A 20000-nucleotide genomic window follows, 5' to 3' on the forward strand; every position below is an offset into this window, starting at 1 on the left:
AACGATCGCAAAGGGCACGTCCCGATACCACGCGTATATAAGGCAACAAGCCGCGAATGACCCAGGTAAACGGACAACGTCACGAAACCGCGAGCGAAGCGTTAGTCATAAGAAAAGAAATGTAAATGCGGGGTCCCAGTTCTAATACAAAGATTAATGACATGATTCACATCAATGGAAATTTAATTATTGATTAACGGAAATGGGACACCGGGTAGATGCTCGAAGGAATATTCGAGAAGTATGGAAAAACTGTTAGTTCGAGAACTATTGATCAGAACGGTGGAATGTGAATAACAAGTCACAATGGGCCTTTTGTTCGAGGCAACATCTGTCACGATGGAACGCGGAAGCGACGTGCGGCACCTGTTACTGTAAGACGGACAGGTGCGAAACAAATGTGGAAAGGCGGATTTACGCCAGAGTGGGGAGCCATCCCCGAAGTCGGGAGCCCAAGCGGAGCCCAAGCATCGAGGATTCCGCGCCAGAGCTTCGTCGAGTACAGTCGATTCGGTCTTGAGAACCTTGCGATTAAAACTTTGACTCTGCGTAACATATCCCGCGGTAGACGCGTTAAAATCTAAGTTAAGGGTCGACAGGAGTCACGGCCGAACTCCGAATTGATGTTGGAGACCTCGCGCGGTGACAATACAAAACTTCGTTTCAGTGTCGCCAACGTCGAGAAACTAACTTCTAGGTTTTATGTGTGAATACGCACACACACCATTGAACTGCTCACGCGGACGCACAGTAGAGAGACATATGCTAAGACTGCGGCGTTGCCGCGTCTGTGCGGCGTTGCCGCGTGCTCCCCGCTTTAGCAATACGGCCTGAAAAATGCTTTCTGGCCGTCCGTAGCAGAAGGCAGTAACGTATCAAGGCCAACAAGCACCCGCTTTAGATAAATTTTGTGTTTTGCTGATGTATTTAGAAAATTTACAATAAACTAGAATGACTTATCAAAATGATTTTATATCAGCGGTGCACACGTACTTTTGTTGTTAAAATTTTGCAGCAAATATTGAGATGCAAGTATTTGCGACAATTTTTCGTCAAATAATTTTTAAAATAATTTTATTACAAAACTACGCAATTAGGCAGTTCTGTATTGGAAAAAATTAGAAGAAAAATAAAATAACGACTTTTTTACTTGCTATAGTTTCTACAGTCACTCTCTCAAATACGACAATATCAGAAATGTTAAATAAATGAGAATTAAACATTAAACATATTATATATATATATTATATATATATTATATATATATATATATATATATATATATATATTATGACATATATGTGATATAACACTTACATATAATATATTACAAAAATAAAACTTATTGTGAAATATTTTCGTATAATATGAACTAAAGTTTTATAACATTAAAAAAAAAACGGAGTGTTTAATCAACATTATTATCCATCTAATTTATAAATACATCAAGCTCTCAATATTTGCTGCAAAATTTTAACAACAAAAGTACGTGTGCACCGCTGATATAAAATCATTTTGATAAATCATTCTAGTTTATTGTGGATTTTCTAAATACATCAGCAAAACACAAAATTCATCTAGGTTTTCATTTATGTCTTGCATGTATGTTGAAATACTGCACCTCTCTGGCCACCTTCTAATGCATAGAGCACACAGTCTTATCCAATATATAATACCGACTTCATTGGTACTATTTAATATCTTATTGATGTTTACTGCTTTTCTATTATTAAATTTTGTAGTTTTGGAATTTTTAATTATAACTCATTTACCTATAATATATAAAATAGATATTATTTTCAAGTTACATCATATTTTAATCACAGAGAATATGACAGATATATTTATAGCATTATTTACTTTAATCTTACCATTGAGATAATAATGCCAAGGAGTTTGGTGTTGAAAATTTATAATTACTTCGACTGTATGTATAATTGTATATAAAATTGTATATAAAATCATTTTGATAATAAATCATTCAAGTTTATTGTGGATTTTCTAACAGCAAAACACAAAATTCATCTGTGTTTTCATTCATTTCCTGCATAACTAATTATAATGTATGTAAAGAGTTACTGCGCATTTTTTGCACTTCTAATAATTTTTTTCCTTGTAATATAAATGAATGATGTAAAACATAATTCATTTTATTTGTATGAAAATAAATAGGCAAGCAACAAAAAAAAACGAAAAAAATTATTAGGAACTATATAGGAGATGGTTTATAATGCATTCAATGTACAAATCTTGATGGATGTCGTTCTACAAATTTGTAATGCAAATCAAGGACCTATTAAAGGATTCAAATCCATGTTAATTGCCAGTATGAAATCTACACATGTGTCACAAGATTTTGGGACGTATATAGAAAAAGCAATGACCGAAGCTACTAAATTTGCATCCAGACATTTAAAAAAAATTGAGCTTACTAATAAGAATGGATAAGCGATTATACTTGTTAAAAATTATTATATTATTAGCACAAGAAATACATATAATTGTAATAAAATCATATTTTTATCTCTATCTCTATATAAATGAATGTATGTGTTTGTCCGCTATGCAAATCTATACAGTTTTGAAAGTAAATCAACCTAATTTGGTATACTATTTTATGATACTCTAACTTATTGTTAGACCGTAGACGTATTTTGAGAACCGCATCATTACCGATTTTTTGGGATATCGGTTCTAAAATATTCATAATGTCTGTCTGTCTGTCTGACTTACTGCGAACTACTCATTTATTAATGGACCGATTTACTGGAAACTGGTGCCAAAATTTGTCTAACTTTTCGGAAATAATGTACTAATATATAACATTCTTACAGGTGGTGTGTACGTGGCGGAGGTGGTTGCAATGAGGGTGGCGGTGGTGGCGGCGGCTGTTGTAGCCGTCGCTCGCGGCGGCGTTGGCGATACCGCCTTCTTCGCTCCGACTGAGGCAGCTATACAAAAAATAATATGAATTATTATTTTATTATTTTAATTTTGATTATTATATTAGTTATATTAGTATAAAAAATGTTTCTACAAATTACTTGCTTGCAATAGCTTGATGTTGTGCGCTAGGCATTATAATAATGCATGGCGGCCTGGGCGGTAGACCGCGCACCGGGAGGCCGTAGATCGGTAGGCCGTGCACAGGTGGGCCGTGAACCGGTTAGCCGTGTGCAAGGAGACCGTGCGGCACGGCAATCTCATAATTCTCATTCGGCTGATTTGGCACGTGATCCGTGAACCGGCACGTGAACCGGCACGGGTAGTCCCGGGGTCGGTAGCGGTATTGCTGCAAACAAATGTTTCATATGTTGTATCAATATATGAAAAATACATACAAAATATTATATATGTACACTTGTATAAATATAAGTATATACCTATATCAAAAAATGGTATTTATTTAGAATAGCTACTGCACCTCAAATATCGATGAAATTAGGCTTAATCGATTCGTTTTTGCATTTGTTTTTTTTTTTGTTAAAGCAGAGAATAGTTGGTATATGGAAAATACATATTTATATTTACAATGAATAGTTGGTATATAAATATGTACTTTTCATATACCAACTATTCTCTGCTTTAACAAATTATTTCTGTTTCGTTAACTTCGACGCATAATATCTGTAGCAGAAATAATTTGTAAAGCAGAGAATAGTTGGTATACGAAAAGTACATATTTGACGACTTGACATGTTATGAAATCTGTCATACCGACGGAATGTAGCTCGCGAAATTTTAAACAAGTGAAGCGCGCTACTATTTACCGAAACCACAAACTTCAGAAGTATACAATAATTTTTATTATTTATTAATTGGATTGAAATTTAGATCTAACATTTCCTGCTGTAGCTATAAACATTGCTGCGTCGAATTTGCCCGAATTCCTACAAAGTATAAAAAACACAATAATACTTATTTGAAAATATAGTTATCAATTAAAATCAAAACAATTACCTCGTGATTTAAATAACGGAATCTATCCTTAATATTCCGCTTCCTCTCCTCTGTGTATGCATTTTTTAATGTGAAACTTAAAATATCATGCAAAAAATCTTCGGAAATGTGATTTAAAATTGCAAAATTTGCAATGATCATTCTATTGTGATCCTTGAAATTTTTGTCCCAAAACATCTTGCGAATAAATTTGGGCCATGTCTTCGCATCGCCAACAACATCTTGTACCGCGAGCCATGGATTACTATTTATTTGCTCGACTGAATACGACATTGTAAATAATAAGTTGATTTGGAGGTTGTAAATAACGATCTGAAGTTGAGCGCGTTAAGGTATGTCGCTACACATGTGGCCACGGAGCGTGCGCATGTGGCCGCGGGGCATGTTTCTGTCGCTACCACAGTCGCTACATCGCGTCGGTATGACAGGTTTCATAACCTGAGAGTCGTCAACTTTAACGCTAAATATCTCGCTTCGCAGGGCAGACCGCCGCACTTTTCTGCCAGATTCTTTCGTTTTATGCAAAAACGAATCGATTAAGCCTAATTTCATCGATATTTGAGGTGCAGTAGCTATTCTAAATAAATACCCATTTTATAAATTACATGTACTAAATATGTATTTAGTATGTACATATGTACATGTACATATATAATAATACATAATACATATATATAAATGAAAGAAACGATTACTCACTATGCTCTCGGTTCGCCATTACTCAACCAACAACAAACATAAAGGTAGTCGCGGTAGTCGCGCGACGCGCGACCAATCAAGAACTTTTATGTCGTCATTGGTTTGTGACTTATATATGTATATATATTATATATATATATATATATATATATATATATATCTCGAGTATATTGTTTTTACTGCAGTCTGTTAGAGAACAGTACAGCGTACGCAGTGTTTTATTCTTAGCGCTTAGTTTTGTTATTATTGACTGTTGTTTGGAGTGTAATTTTATTAGTATTATTTATAGACATATGAAAAACTATATATAATACTCTCATTATGTCTAAATATACTTATATTCGGAAAATTCGGTCGGCAAAACGTATCTCTATGAAAAAGAGACTGCGTTTATCACGACAAATTTTGAATAAGAAGTCTTTCATCAATGAAGAAAGAATTATCGAGAGAAGATCGGAAGTTCCAGGTACGTGTAATCAATTACATGCATGCGTCGATGAGAGAAATGTTGATGATGACAATGTCGACATCGCAAACATTATCTTCTATGGATACATTTTTGCAATTTGTCGATGCATGCGTGACACAAAAATGTCAATCGATAGAAGATATTTTTAATGATAATGATTCAATGGGATCTTTATCAGACGTTCGTGAATATTGTATTACGAATGTGACGGAATGTGAAATCAAAGAATTCAGAATGCAAAACAGTATAATGGATGATATCGAAGATGTCGAAGACGTTGAAAACGTCCAAGATATCGAACATGTCGAAAACGTTGAAAACGTCCAAGATATCGCACATGTCGAAGACGTTGATAACATCCAAGATAATAACGCAGATGTCGAAGACATCAACGACGTCGAAGACGTTCATCAAGATATCGAAGACGTTGAAAATGTCGAAAATGTCGAAGATATTGAAAATTATGATTTGCATGTTGAACATGGGAACATTGACGCTGGAAGATTATGTTCTGCACAAATTGGTGGACGATGCTTCGTCGATTTCGGACATGTTTTTGCTGAATTGCAGAGACTGTCCGCTCACTGGATCAATGAATGTCGTTTCACTGATCTTGTCATAACTAAAATAAAGCGTGTCGGTCTGAAAATCAAATTTATTGTAGAATGTCGAATGTGTCACTACAGAAGTAGCTTTTGGAGTGAACCGACAGACGACAGAAAATTAGATGTCAATAGAGGTATCGTAGCCGGTACTATATTGACAGGGACTGGTCACAAGCAGCTCGAAGAACTTCTTGCTGCTGTGGATGTTACATGCATGAGTAATAAAACGTACATAAGTTTTCATAATGAAATGTCGGAAGCCTTTGCCGCCGCTGCGGAAGAAGAAATGCGCATGGCTGGAGAAGAGGAAAGACGTTTAGCAATTGAAAGAGGAGATGTTATTGATGGTGTTCCACATATACCCGTAATAACAGACGGCTCGTGGATGAAAAGATTTTACCGCAGCGGTAGTTATGATTCTCCATCTGGAGCAGCTATTATTACGGGACATTATTCGCAAAAAGTTTTATTTGTTGGCGTTAGAAATAAATATTGCGTTATTTGCGCAAGAGCAGCAAAACTTTCTGGAAAACCGAAAGAACATAAATGTTTTAAAAATTGGGGAAATAATCAAAGCTCAACAAGTATGGAAAGCGATATAATCCTCGAAGGCTTCCGGCTTAGCTTAGAAATGCATGGATTAATTTATGATAGATATATCGGTGACGGAGATAGTAATGTAGCAAAAAAATTGAGAGATTTTCCACCGTACCCAAATATTGTTGTGGAGAAGATTGAATGCACGAATCATCTTCTCCGCAATCTGTGTAATAAAATTCGCGAAGCGGGTAGTAGTGGTGGTAGAAATATCGCAAAATTAAAAAAAATCGTTACGAACAGCGTGATGAAAATTCGTAACGCTGTAGTAAAGGCTATAACGTATCGCCGCAATAGTAAAGCATCCTGGAAGCAAAAAGTCGCAGATTTAATAACAGATTTACAAAATGTACTGAGCCATGTATTTGGTGAGCATAAAGATTGCGCTTCCCTTCAATATTTTTGTACTGGCGAACGAAAAGAAGGTGAAATAAATCTTGTGCCCCAATTGCAGAAGGCAGGGTTATTTTTAAAATTAGAAATTGCAATGAAACGCGTTATAGACAATGCTAATAGTTTATTATATCAATTTACTAGTAATTCTGTGGAAAGTTACAATGGAATTATTAGTAAATTTATTGGCGGTAAACGTATACATTTTGCGAGGAGAGGCTCTTATCACACGCGCGTGAAAGCTTCTGTAGTACAATTTAATAGTAGGAAAGCATTGAGTTCTACTTGTCGTGTAATGAATAAAGAACCACCTGCATGTACAAATGTTGTAGAAAATCAAAATATTAAAAAAATTGAGAATTATCAAGAACGCACACACGCGGCAAAAGAATTAGGTCTCTCTGTTCATACATCAAAATATTTTGCTAAAACATTTACGTCCGATAAAGATTACGGACCAAATGCGGAACGACCAGATATAGAAGGTTATATGTACAAACAGTTGAAATCTAATCATTATCGAATGCTAAAAGATCAGCAATGCAATAATGTTGTATTGGAATGTGCTACACGGGGTCAGCATGAAAACCCGATGTGGCACAACGTACGGCGAAATCTTCTCACTGCTTCAAACTTTGCCAAAGTTTGTAGTAGAAGAGAAACAACTTCGTGTCAAAATCTTGTTAAAGCAATTTTGTACCCTCCTCAATTGACGAATGTGGCTGTTGAGTGGGGTAAAAAAAAAAGAAATAGTGGCACGAGAGCAATTGCAGGTGGAGTTGGAAATAAAAATTAATGATTGTGGAATATTTATTGATGATAATATCCCATATCTTGCCGCAACGCCTGACGGCATTGTCGGAGACGATACTATCGTTGAGATAAAATGTCCTTACGCGGCGCGGCAAGTGTCTCCCACCGATGCAATGCTGAATGAGATTGCTTCCACTCGTACAATATTTGATAAAATAGATAATACTCAAATGAATCAAAGACACGCGTACTACTTCCAAGTGCAGGGACAACTCCACATAACGCAAAGAAAATATTGCATTTTTGCTTTGTGGACACCCTTTGGATTGAAGTACACGATTGTCGAGCGTGATGACAGATTTTGGGAAAAAAAAATGTTATCGCTGCTTAAACGATTCTACGAGGACTGCTTGGTTCCTGAAATAATAGATAGTAGAGCAGCACGAAAAATGCCTATTCGGGAACCGCAGTATATCATCGAAGCACAAGAAGTAGCTAGAAAAAAAGATATAAAAGTAGAAAGTAGTATTGAAGCTAGCAAACAATTATTGTCGAACACTACTACCACTGTTGCTGTTCCAGAGCAAGATGACGATTGCATTATAACTGATTATTATATACGATATCTAACTGAGGATGAAAAAAAAAAAAAAAAAAAAAGTTAGATAATGTAATAACTTCTCTCCGCTTAGTGAAGGATAATATTTTGTCTATAACTAATAAATTAAATGATGAATCGTTAGATCTATTTTTACGCATTGTAAGAGAGACTTCTTGCTTTGAAACACAAAGTGTGTTATACTTACAATACCCGCACTTAATTGAAGCTAGTCGTAGCAATAAAAGCTTACAAATTATTGGCGGAACTTGCACAGATCATTGGCGATGTATTTATTTTGATGGCACCAAACTTCATGTGTACGACAGCCTATCTGGTACTACGTATGATAAATTGGCTGCTAAAGAGAAAGAATATATTCGCCTTCGTTATCCCACGATAACGAAATATGATATAATTTGTGAAAAAGTACAAATAAAACAACGGGATTCCATTTCTTGCGGAATTTATGCTGTGGCTTTTGCTACAACTGTAGCCTTGAAAGGAAATCCTTGTAATGAAAAATATTCTACTGACGTAAAATGCATGAGACGTCATTTATTTAAAATTCTAGAAAACAAAAAATTATTGCCTTTCCCGAATTAATATTTTTCATTATTTAACACATCTTTGTAAGCTTTTATTGCTAAATATTGTTCAATAATTGTTAAATTAACATTTGTTAAATATTACTAAATAATTGTCATTGTATAGAACATATAGTAACATGTAATTGTTACTGTATCTCGCATGCAAATAAAAATTTCGGAGAGACGATAAAAGAATATTGGATGCGTTCTCACAGGAATGGGCGTTGGAGGGGCCCATTCTATATTTCATATATGTAATACCCAAGCAGCATTTTTCGGTTAACTTTCCGACTAAGGACTACTTTTCTACTAATCACAACGATGTAAGCGGTTCAAGAAAGTTATAAAATGTAACTTATAATTACTAACGTTTTTTGGACGTTGTCTAAACGTTAAAATTACGACGTGCTTTTTTTATCACTTTCCCAACGTCAAATTCGAAACAGTTTAAGTCCTATTACCCGACGTTAAGATATTTAACGTTCGCCTGACGTTATACTCTGCACTACACTTTTCGAGCGACTTCAATACGTAATTCCCAACGTAAACCAACGTTTTGTTATCAAACGTTGTAAAACGCTAACGTTGTGAAACGTCGCCTGTGGTCATTTCTGACTGACGTTAAGAAATCGCGAGAAATGGTAACAAATTCTGCCTAAAAAAATGTAGAGCAGATTACTGCTGCGTCAAGCGGGCATCGTCGACGGCAATTCGCGGCGTCGTGCGTGAGCTACGAGGACTATGCGACGAATGTTGACGATCCACGGCCGAACCGGTCCATTTCATCTCACGCGGTTATCGTCGCGTCGTCGGGAAACAACGCGCGCGCGCCGCGCGGTTCACAGCTCGAGAGCGCGTTCGCTCAGCTGCACGGCTGCCATAATCATGCTCTAGATCACCATATAGATGGTATTGCATAGGTCGGATTTGGTTAAGATATACGACTCATTCGCAAATCTAGTATAGAATTTTCAACTAATTAATACTTTATCGACATGTTAAGTCAGTTTGGCGACCTTGTTAAGACTTTTAGTCAATATAGGTACAATTTTGCCTACAGTGGTATACTACTTAGTTTGGAAAAGTCGGAAAAAGTTAATTATTTTATACGAAAAGACAAATTTTAGTAGAATTTATCGCACCTTTTACTACGTAAAGTTTGATCTAGTGTGGAACGCTGACTTCGCCATTTTCATTCCTCGAAGAGGAAGGCAAATAATCCGCCATTTTCCAGTATATTTAGATTTAAATTTTTTAACGCACTTTATTAACAATTTAAAGCATTTATATAATATCTGTTGTTAAAGTTTTGACAACATATTTATCTTAAAAGTAATTTTGATGAAAAAAAATTAAAATCTACACTTTGGAAAATTTTAGTTATTTATTAGAATATTTAGTAAATTGGAATATTTTAGAAAGGATTCGTCTAATTTTGACCTATCATTTCCACATTTATCAATAAAGTGGGTTTTGTTATACAATTTCAGTGCTGGGTTCGTGTATTTATGGCAAAATTACAATAGTATCAAAGACTGCGCAAACTATATTTTTCCTATAAAGCCATTTTATTTGTGCCAAATTGATAAGTACGTATTATGATACATTTATTACACCAATGCCGTCATATGGTTTGAATGGAAGCACGAAAACTACACCTAAAATGTACGTTGTGAAAGAATAACCTCAGGTCTAGCAGAGTGTACAAAATCAAAGTTTACATACCAACGTTAAAACTGGTGGAAAAAATGTAACCTCAATTTAACTTATATAAGTCGGATTCCAACGTTGGTACAACCTAAATTTGATTCCCCAAATTAGTGCAAAAGAGGGTTGAAACGACGTAGCAAAAACGTTGGATACCAACGTTAAGTGTGTTTATCTTAACGTCGGGCGGACGTCAAAATGCTGCTTGGGTATTTATTATGACAATTATTTTATGTTATACTTTTGTTTTGAAAATAGTGCATTGCAAATCAGATCGCAATTTGAACTGAGGTGATTGCGTCGCAAAGTGTTAATATGAGATAAGTTCTTTTTGTTTTGCAATGTACTATTTTTAAAAATACATAGTAACAGGAACATGAAACAAATTACAAAATACAAAACCAAAGTTGCATGTAAAATAACAAAAAATATTTTATAAAGTATACTTCCCATAATATGGTTGAGGTCACTTTGCGACGCAATCATTTAACTTAGTTTAAATTGCGATCCACTCGAATTATTAATTCGTGTTGTTTATTCACATAATTTTATTGTTTTTTTCCAGATTTATAAATTAATAATATATTTTATTGTTATTATAATTAGTCTATGCACGCAGCATAGAGTTGCTTATTGTTGTAGGTGGAGTCACCATATTTAAAAGGCGGAACACTTTAAATGGAGAGGCGTAAATACCACTGACTCAACGCCATTATATTGCAGCAGGTAACGTGTGCACAGTGGGGGTTTTAGTGAGTAAGAATCTCACACTACCCCGGACAACGGAGGTACCTTTTGAAGGTTTCCCCCACGTGAAAAAAAATTGCTTATTATAAGTACTTACTATACATTTGTTTATTTTGTAAGTACTAATAATTTGAAAGCATAAATAAATTGAGCTACTGCATCTCTTGCACCTCTAATAATTTTTTTCTTTTCTTTTTGTTGCTTGCCTATTTCCATACAAATTATGAATGATGTTTTACATCATATTTTTTTATTATATAAATTCCAAAACAGTATTATATAATTTTTTTTATTTCATTAGTCATTTTAGCCTTTATATTGCTTTTAAATATATATTATATATTACATTTATATATTTTATGTATTTGTCAAATAAAGAAATATAATAAATAATATAATATAAATTATGTCACTCTTGGTCGTGTTCCGAAACTGCCAGTACTAAAAATCTATAGGTCACGTCACATGTATTACAGATTTTCAGCACTGGCAGTCAATTTCGGAACACAGCTCTACGGCCTGTATGACAATATATTGTACAAAATGTTTAAAATAGTCATTGGTAAAGAGGAAAATAAATTATTTGACGAGGTATTCAACGTACGTTGAATGTACGGACGTAATGTACGTATTTCATGTTAGTTTTTCAAGATAAAAGCGAGTTTTGAATGACAGTCCTTTAAAACGTTGTTTTTTTTAAACAATTGTACATAATTTTGCACAAAATTGTACTTTTAAGTACGACATTCCTATAGATTTGTTTTCCTTGGCAAAATCAAACAACTTTTTCTATTTTAAATTGTGTAAAAAATGTGGAAGAAATATATATACATATATTATTATTTCATTAAATACATATATGTATATATGTGTATGTAATCCGTGGTTATAAATTAAGTTTTATATCTGTTTTTTTTGTAATAACATTATTTATATTGATTTTGATTTTATTATAACATATTTTTTTGTTAATTTCAAAAATTGGCTGTAGTTGTCGTAATAGTTTGGATGATTTCTGAAATATTTTTGCTATAAATATGTTATTATTTTCAGTATTATAATAAATAAAACATGTGCATTCTTTTCCGATTAAACACTAGAAATACCAAAAGCTATTTTCAACCGTTTCTATTTTTTAATATCCTGTTTTTTATTGTAAAAGTAGAAAATGTAGATTATAATAAAAAAATTATTCCAATGTGCTCTCGTTATCAGTACTCTTTCGAAGACTCGCCGTGGTGTGGGTGAGGCGCCGCGCGCATTATGATTATATATACACATGAAAATAAGAGAATAGTCAAAACGCGGAAACGATATCGATTTTTGGCCTCTGGAGATCTCGTCGTCGCCTCTCTGGCTCGTCCCTGGGCGCAAATTTCCACGCCTTGTGACGGCAGCGGGGCGCTGCCATGAAGCGGCGGGCCGCAACGTCACACTGTATATATTTTTTTACATGTACCTCTAATTTTTTGAATGTTTTTTTATAGCAATTTTGTCACAAACCGTCGTGAATTATAAATCGTGTAAATTGAAACTAATACTTTTAATATCTTTTCTTTTTCTAATGTTCTGTCCTGTATATTTTTGTCTATCCTTTTATATTTTTTTTATGTCTATTCTTTATACCAATTTTATGTCTTTCTCTATCTCTCTCTTTCTTTGTTCTATCTGTATTCGTAGGAAATGTAAAGAATTGTTTTCTTTAATATTAAAGAAAACAATTTTTACATTTTCCCTTGACGGAAAAGACCACCACCTTCTCGCGGTTTCCGTTGAGCAACAATGTGTACGTTGTCCATGTATTTATTTGAGAACATATATTACAATAAATTTATCATATTGTTGCACAAATAATTTATTCCTTTTTTAAATTTTATATTACATGTATTTGCCATTAGCGAAGTAATTATACTATCAAAACAATATTCCTAAAACAAACAATATATAATTTAATGTTTTATTTCACTTTTCTTGTGTTAACAATAATTTATTTTCTATAATACATAACATGATTTTTTTTTAGAAGAAAGCGTACATATTGGCCAAAAGTGGATTTCTATTATTTACGTTTTTTCTGTTTTTTATTTCTTTTATACAGTTTATTTTCAAAATAAAGATAATATAGTTTTATTAGATATTATTTATGTAATTGATCAATTTTACTAACATTTTTTGTTATTAGTTTTATTACTTTTAAATAACAGACACACGATAGTGTTTCACGCCTAGTGTGGGAAGGGATATTTTATTGTCATATGCAATGTCATAATATATATTTTATTCATAAATCAACATCAGAAGGGAAACGCGAGACATAACAGACGAGCCAAGTCAGCCGACGCGCTAACGCATATGAACGCATACGCCGACTTTCGGACCGGCTATGGCTATGGCTATGCTTATGTATGCGCTCTTCTACCCGCCCGAAGCTGGCCGAGCCGCTCCGAGTCGCCGCCGAGCGCCCAGCGCACACGTACACCAGGCGCGCAGGCAGCGGGCAAACAGCACCATTGGCACCTCTGAACACAGCCCTTGTCAGTATGTTACCACGGAAATTCCCCATAAGCTGCTCTTACTAGTGAGAATCGTTTGTCCCAAAGTTTAGCCTAATTACGTAATGAATCTCATTAAAATTAGGCTCATTTTAATCAGTAAGATCAGCCGCAAGCTGGTACAGAGCCGGATTTTGCATTTTGGCTCTTAAAAATTTATTATGGAGGATTCACATTGCGTCCGATGTTCGACGTACGACGATCCGACATCCAATAGGAAATTTTTGTCTCTAATAATAAATTCTGTTATTGGATGTCGGATCGTCGTACGTCGAACATCGGACGTGATCGGACGCAATGTGAATCCTCCGTTATAAATAAAATACGGACTCGCAGCTGACCCAACCTGATCCGTGTCTAGCTGCGCGTTTCCCCACATTTATTATAAATTTTATTTCGACCCTTTTTCCAAAATCCGGCTCTGTACCAGCTTGCGGCTGATCTTACTGATTAAAACAAGCATAAGTAAAATGAGATTCGTTAATTAATTAGGCTAAACTTTGGGAAAAACGAATCCGTAATTCCCGACCGGCCGACAGAGGTCTCCACTCTCACTCCTGTCGACCCTTAAAGACAGATAAGTAATTGGAGCCTTGCAAAGTAAATTTTTACTTGTCATAACTTTTTGATATGTATGGATTTCTAGAGATTTTACAGTTAGAAAAAAATTCATAAGACGTTCGTCGAAATCTAGGTTCAATACCAACGTGCGCACAAAAACGTTTAATTGTCCTGTATCTGAAATATTTACGATAAATAATATCGATGTTTAGTGGGGTCCAATGTGACGCAGGTTGATGGGGTCCTCTGTGCCACGCTTACAGAACTACCTAACCTAGGTACGTGACAGCGCGAGTTTCCATAGTGTGTTTCGATCGCGGAATAGTAAATGTTAGTGCCTAAATTTTCCTATAAAATGAAATAATTTTCATCGATAATCATATCCACACTTTCATTTTCTCTTTTTTTTGCCCTTTACTTACAGATCACATGTAATCGAGTCGCTGTGAGGCAATATTTGTTTATCTCTGCTAGGTTACGATAAAAAGTAAGGTTATAGGACTTTATTTTCAGTTTTCAATTTCTTAGGTCATCTGATGAAACAATTATGACATGATTATTGATAAATTGGTTCTCTAGCACTTGATTTTTCTTTTTTGTAGAGAGAGTAGTTAATAATAAACTACGTTGAAAAACATGCCGCGACTTTCACATTACATGTCACAGTGTACCCTACGCTGTGGCTCAATCGATCCCACGCGTGGGGTCCACTGTGACAAACGCAGCATTTCGAAATATCATTATTTTTGCAAAATATTTCTGACAATTTACTTCTTAAATCATTTACAAACAAAGTTTATTATATTAAACATCAAATAGTACCATTTATATTCTAATGAAGTTATTCAAAACCATTTTTAATGTCATTTGAAAAAACGTGGTTCAAGGGTGCCCACTCTCCCCTAGAATCCGAGTGAGCGTCACGTGTCACCCCACGAGCGCGATACTCATTCCGTCGCCGAATTGCACAGCAATTCCCAATCAGTTTCGTACATTAATTTTTTTCCCGACAGAGACCGTAACGAATTCTACCCTGTCACTCGAACGCGAGATAACCGAGAAACATTTCTTTCCAACGAAACGCACAAAGTTACGCACTTACAACTAACGCAATTCACTTACGATTAACCGCGACAGAGCCGTGAATCATTCTTCCCAACGAGACGCACGGATTGACTCACAAGGAAACGCGGCCTAACCGTGGGCCATTAATCCCGACGAACACTTACTTACAAGTAACGTAAAAGTCAGTACCGACGAACGCAAGAACATTAGTCCAGTCAAATTAGACATTTGAGCTCGGAAGTGAAGCGGTATCAATGAAACCTTTTTAGGGTTGTTGGGGGGATGTAGAAGAGCTTATTTCTGAGTTTTCGGGCTAATCGGACCAATGGGTTTTTAAGGGGGGAAAGGGGAATGAAAAATTTCGTTTTTTCGCAATAACTCGGCGAATTTTGACCGTACATGATTTAATAACCCCTCATTTTGTAGCTCTTTTAAAGCCCTATAATTCATTTCCTGAAGACCCTAACTTAGAATCAATATTTGTCGAGTTCTAGTGAGTCCCGAGCGCACTCGACTCGACATGCGACGCGCCGTCGCATGGCCGACCGTCATCGCGGCGGCGCGCCGCCGCCGGCGACGATCGGCCACGCGTTAAAAACGCGACTTCCAAAAGCTTCCCCTGGGCTCAATTTTTAACGAATCTGAACGACTGACCCCTCGTTTTGTAGGACTCACTAGAACTCGACAAATATTGATTTTAAGTTAGGGTCTTCAGGAAATGAATTGTAGGGCTTTAAAAGAGCTACAAAATGAAAAGTTAGTAAATCATGTACAGTCAAAATTCGCCGAGTTATTGCGAAAAAACGAAATTTTTTATTCCCCCTCCCCTCTCCTTAAAAACCCATTGGTTCGATTAACCCGACAATTCAGAAATAAGCTCTTCTACATCTCCCCAACAACCCTAAAAAGGTTTCATTGATACCGCTTTACTTCCGAGCAAAAGCCTTTTTTTTGTCTAATTTGACTCGACTACATCCACTTACATTTAACGCGAACTTAACCGGAAACAATAATCATGAGACTCTCGCACGTGCGAGAGCAACTTCCTGAATTGACCGCAAATCTCCCGATTACGCGAGTCCCGAATGACCAGCGAATCTCTCGATTACGCGAGTCCCGAAAGGGCGCAAAACTCAGGGGCGCCCGGCGCCACGGTGCGATCACGTGATGCTCACGAAAAGCTCATCCCGCCACGCACAGTATCTTTAACGCGAGCCGTCTTCACAACGCGAATCTTTACATCAGATTTTCAACGCGACTCGTTCCCGTACGACACAATTAGACGGACAACGATTACACAATTAACGCACGCTGACTGTCGGCGGCCGTACGTTCAAATCCCCGAGACGGGCAATGGTGACTAATTCTCCCGGTCAGATTCTCCCGCGGTATTTTTTTTGATCGCAACTGCATTTCACGCGCATCTCTACAGCGAATCACAATTTCTCGCGGCACAACGCGACTCCCGAGAGGATCTCGCTATCGCGACTATCTTACTTGACGAAGGCTGAGCAGTGGCCTTACAATTTCCCGTCCTATTCGGCAGCTTGTCGTCGTTGGTCGGAGGGCTGGATAGTACCTCTACGGCGGCTCGCACGACAGTGGCGTGCTTTCGATGGTAGTCGAACGGGGTAATGCAACGAACCGCGGGGAAATTAAACGACGAAAAGTCACGTATGGGGATCTAAAAAATCGAGATCCGGTGAAACGCGCGAACCGCGAGGCATAAATAACGAAATCGCGAACTAAGGGGCGCGGAAAAGAAAATTGAGCACCACGGCGACAACTCGGCCAAGCACCGCGCGACGGGGCAGAACGCGGCGTTCGAGGATATATAGGGTGGCGCGCAAACAAATGCCACGCGTGGATACGAAAAACGGGAACCACGGGGCGAACGCGATACGAGAGTCACCGGACGAATAAACAAGGTACGTACAAGGATATATAAGGTGTCGCGAAATAAAAATCACCGTAAAGTACGAAATTCGCGAGCCAACGGGTGTTTCCGACAAGTAGTCGGATTTCTAATCGGCTCGAGCAGTGGTACTCAATCAGTTCATTTAGAAAAATCCCCTAGACTAATCTTTGCTGTCTCAGCACTCGGATTACGGATTACTGCGTTGCGTTGTGAGGAGCAAGTCGCAATTGTTCTCTCTGAAAGTTGAGTTCGTTGAGTTTTAATCAAAGCAAAGAAATAGGTACGTATTATTGTTCTAATGATTAACACTTTATTTTCTTTGAAATATACATTAAATAATAGAAGTATATGTACATACACGTTTCACTGACAGAAATCCCGAAAAACGAATTGTTAACCTCACTAACCTCTAACTTCACTTAACCTCACTACATTGATTGTTAATATGTAATTTAATTAAAGCAATATTTTTTTTAAGCAGCTTGAAGACTTACAAGTCTTTTGAAATGGATGCGAGTGAGGACAGATCCATTGTGAGCAGGACTTTTTGGTAGGTATATTATAAAATTGAAAAATTTTTTTGTGTCTGGGAAGGTTTATTAAATATATATTTTTTGCTGTTATATATTATATTGTACACATGTTTAGAATTAAAGGAACATATATTATTATATTATTTCAATAAATATATTTTTTTTTACAGAAAACTGTAAATGTTAGCTGGCTGTTGACAGACATCAACGTCTGTATCGAGATAAGTTAACGCATTCACTGTAAATATTGTTCATCATCACTTGGATGTATCAAAAACCTGCAATTGAGGATAGATCCATTGAGCAGGACATTTTTGGTAGGTATATTATAAAATTGAAAAATTTTCGTGTAATTAAATATATATATTTTTTTGCTATTACGTTATATAATTATATATATTTATATATGTTATATATAATTATATATATTTATATATGTTATATATAATTATATATATTTATATATGTTTTTGTTTTTATATAAAAAATTTTTACCGCGTGGATATATGCCTATACTTATCGTTCTCTTAATCGTATATATTCTTCCACAATTTGTGAACGCAGGCTGGCTTTGTTATTTTGTCATATTTATGTGATGTCTTCACCTGTTGGGCGTAGTTTTTTCATTTTCCTAAAGGTTTGAAACAGAAATTGATTTAGTTTGTTAACAATTTTGCAATATAATACACTAAAATTTCTCAATGTAAGAGAAATTTTATCAGTTCAGCAGCTTAACTTGTTGTTGAATTTGTTGATTTTTCATACCTCTTAATTGTTTAATATTGCGTATTTCCTTCTCCTTCGGCAAGTTCTTCGAATCCCTCATTTATTCTCTCATCTCCAAGTGCAGATTTTCAGTTTTATGAAGATTCTTACATTTCTTCACAGCAAGCTCCAACTTTCTCACAGATCCCATTAAGTATACTTCTTTCACCTCTGTGCAACGCTGCCTCTCCTTTTACCTGCAAGCAGACATATGACAATTTAATTAAAGTTATTTTAATTTAATTTAATCTCTCAATTCTTAATTATGCTGACAAATTATTTATTAGTGTTGTGTAAAAATGTTGTTTTAAACATTAATTATTATCATCATACCTGCGTCCATCGTTGACTAAAAGTTTTCTTCCACGTCTCGAACCACTGTTTTCTCTGTAATATTCATGCATATTATTTTTCCAATTGTAATAAAATATACTGTTTGACATAACAGATAGAACATGACAGGATTACATTACATTCAATTTAATTTAATTAATGCTAACAAGACTTTTATTAATTTACATTGGAATCTAATGTAATTTCGTCATATTCTATTTATTAGTTTAAACAAATTTTACTCCAATAAATTTTTTTAAAACATCTATTTATACTTTTTTATGGGTATATATTATTAACATATATCTTACATTTCTTTTCTAATATTGGTCACTGGTCATTTTACTTATCATTCTCTGCTCATATTCCTCTTCTCCTTTTTCCTCTTTATGACGCGTTTTGTTCCTTACGTCAAATACAAGTGCTTACTCTTTCTGGTATTCTAAACTTTTCCGACACCTTGTATAGACTGTCCGTCTGCTCCGATAAAATGTGTCACTTCGAAACTTTAGGTTATGGCCGTGAGCAGGGACGATCAACTCTCACATGACAGAGTGCGTTCCAAAACTTATAAAAAAAAGTCGGACAACCTTTTTGGCCACGACCATACACATGTTTAGAATGAGGAATATATATTATTATATTATTTCAATAAATATATTCCTTTATACAGAAAACTAGATTTTAGCGGGCTGTTGACAGACATCGACAATTAAAGTCTGTATCGAGACAAGTTAACGCATTCACTGTAAAATATCTACTTCAAGGTAAATTCAAAATGTAATTCATATTGTTTCTTATCACTTGGATGTATCAAAAACCGCAATAAATTATTTACATTCTATTACATGTCTATTGAAATTGTTGCTGAACATAGGGATCATACAAGGATGGATATATTTCTTTTATGGAATGTTTTTTTTAATAACGATGAGGACAATGAAGCTAATTGGCAAATGCACCACGTTAGAGAACCGCATTTGAAAATTAGTAATTATTTTGAGAACATTGTTCTTTTCTATTCTGTCACAGGTGATGACATGTTTGTATTATTTATTGTTTGAATTTCATACAGAATGCTATTTATGCCGAACCAGACGGAATAGTCATTACACACACACACACACACCCACGCACACACGCACGCACGCACGC

At 35.5% G+C, this 20000-nt stretch overlaps 2 protein-coding genes and 2 long non-coding RNA genes across 5 annotated transcripts in view; 2 read left to right on the forward strand and 2 right to left on the reverse strand.

The window, feature by feature from the left end:
• The window catches only part of LOC143906407 (uncharacterized), a 186325-nt gene that overhangs the window by 125777 nt on the left and 40548 nt on the right, over positions 1 to 20000 (reverse strand). The gene's annotated exons all lie outside the window — the stretch shown is intronic.
• Positions 5363 to 9211, forward strand: LOC143906441 (uncharacterized). The gene has a single exon (XM_077422542.1). The coding sequence runs from the start codon at positions 5363 to 5365 to the stop codon at positions 7517 to 7519; it is 2157 nt and encodes a 718-aa protein (XP_077278668.1). The 3' UTR covers positions 7520 to 9211.
• The window catches only part of LOC143906420 (uncharacterized), a 6905-nt gene continuing 4581 nt past the window's right edge, over positions 17677 to 20000 (forward strand). Inside the window, exons 1-3 of one of the 2 annotated variants that reach the window (XR_013259512.1) lie at positions 17677 to 17764; positions 17918 to 18064; positions 19519 to 19678. This is a non-coding gene — a long non-coding RNA (uncharacterized LOC143906420). Of the gene's footprint in view, positions 17765 to 17917; positions 18065 to 19518; positions 19679 to 20000 lie in introns of those variants that run through there. The other variant, XR_013259513.1, reaches the window with a different exon arrangement.
• The window catches only part of LOC143906419 (uncharacterized), a 6609-nt gene continuing 4538 nt past the window's right edge, over positions 17930 to 20000 (reverse strand). Inside the window, exons 5-9 of the long non-coding RNA XR_013259511.1 lie at positions 19157 to 19435; positions 18846 to 18899; positions 18513 to 18709; positions 18243 to 18378; positions 17930 to 18025 (exon numbers count right to left, since the gene is read on the reverse strand). This is a non-coding gene — a long non-coding RNA (uncharacterized LOC143906419). The remainder of the gene's footprint in view (positions 18026 to 18242; positions 18379 to 18512; positions 18710 to 18845; positions 18900 to 19156; positions 19436 to 20000) is intronic.

This window comes from Temnothorax americanus, unplaced genomic scaffold, assembly GCF_048541705.1.
Source record: "Temnothorax americanus isolate GAGA-0224 unplaced genomic scaffold, ASM4854170v1 Scaffold70, whole genome shotgun sequence".
Lineage (NCBI taxonomy): Eukaryota > Metazoa > Arthropoda > Insecta > Hymenoptera > Formicidae > Temnothorax > Temnothorax americanus.

Excerpts from the sequence above, each read along its gene's own strand:
- LOC143906441 (XM_077422542.1), top strand. The coding sequence starts at position 5,363 with ATGCAAAACAGTATAATGGATGATATCGAAGATGTCGAAGACGTTGAA.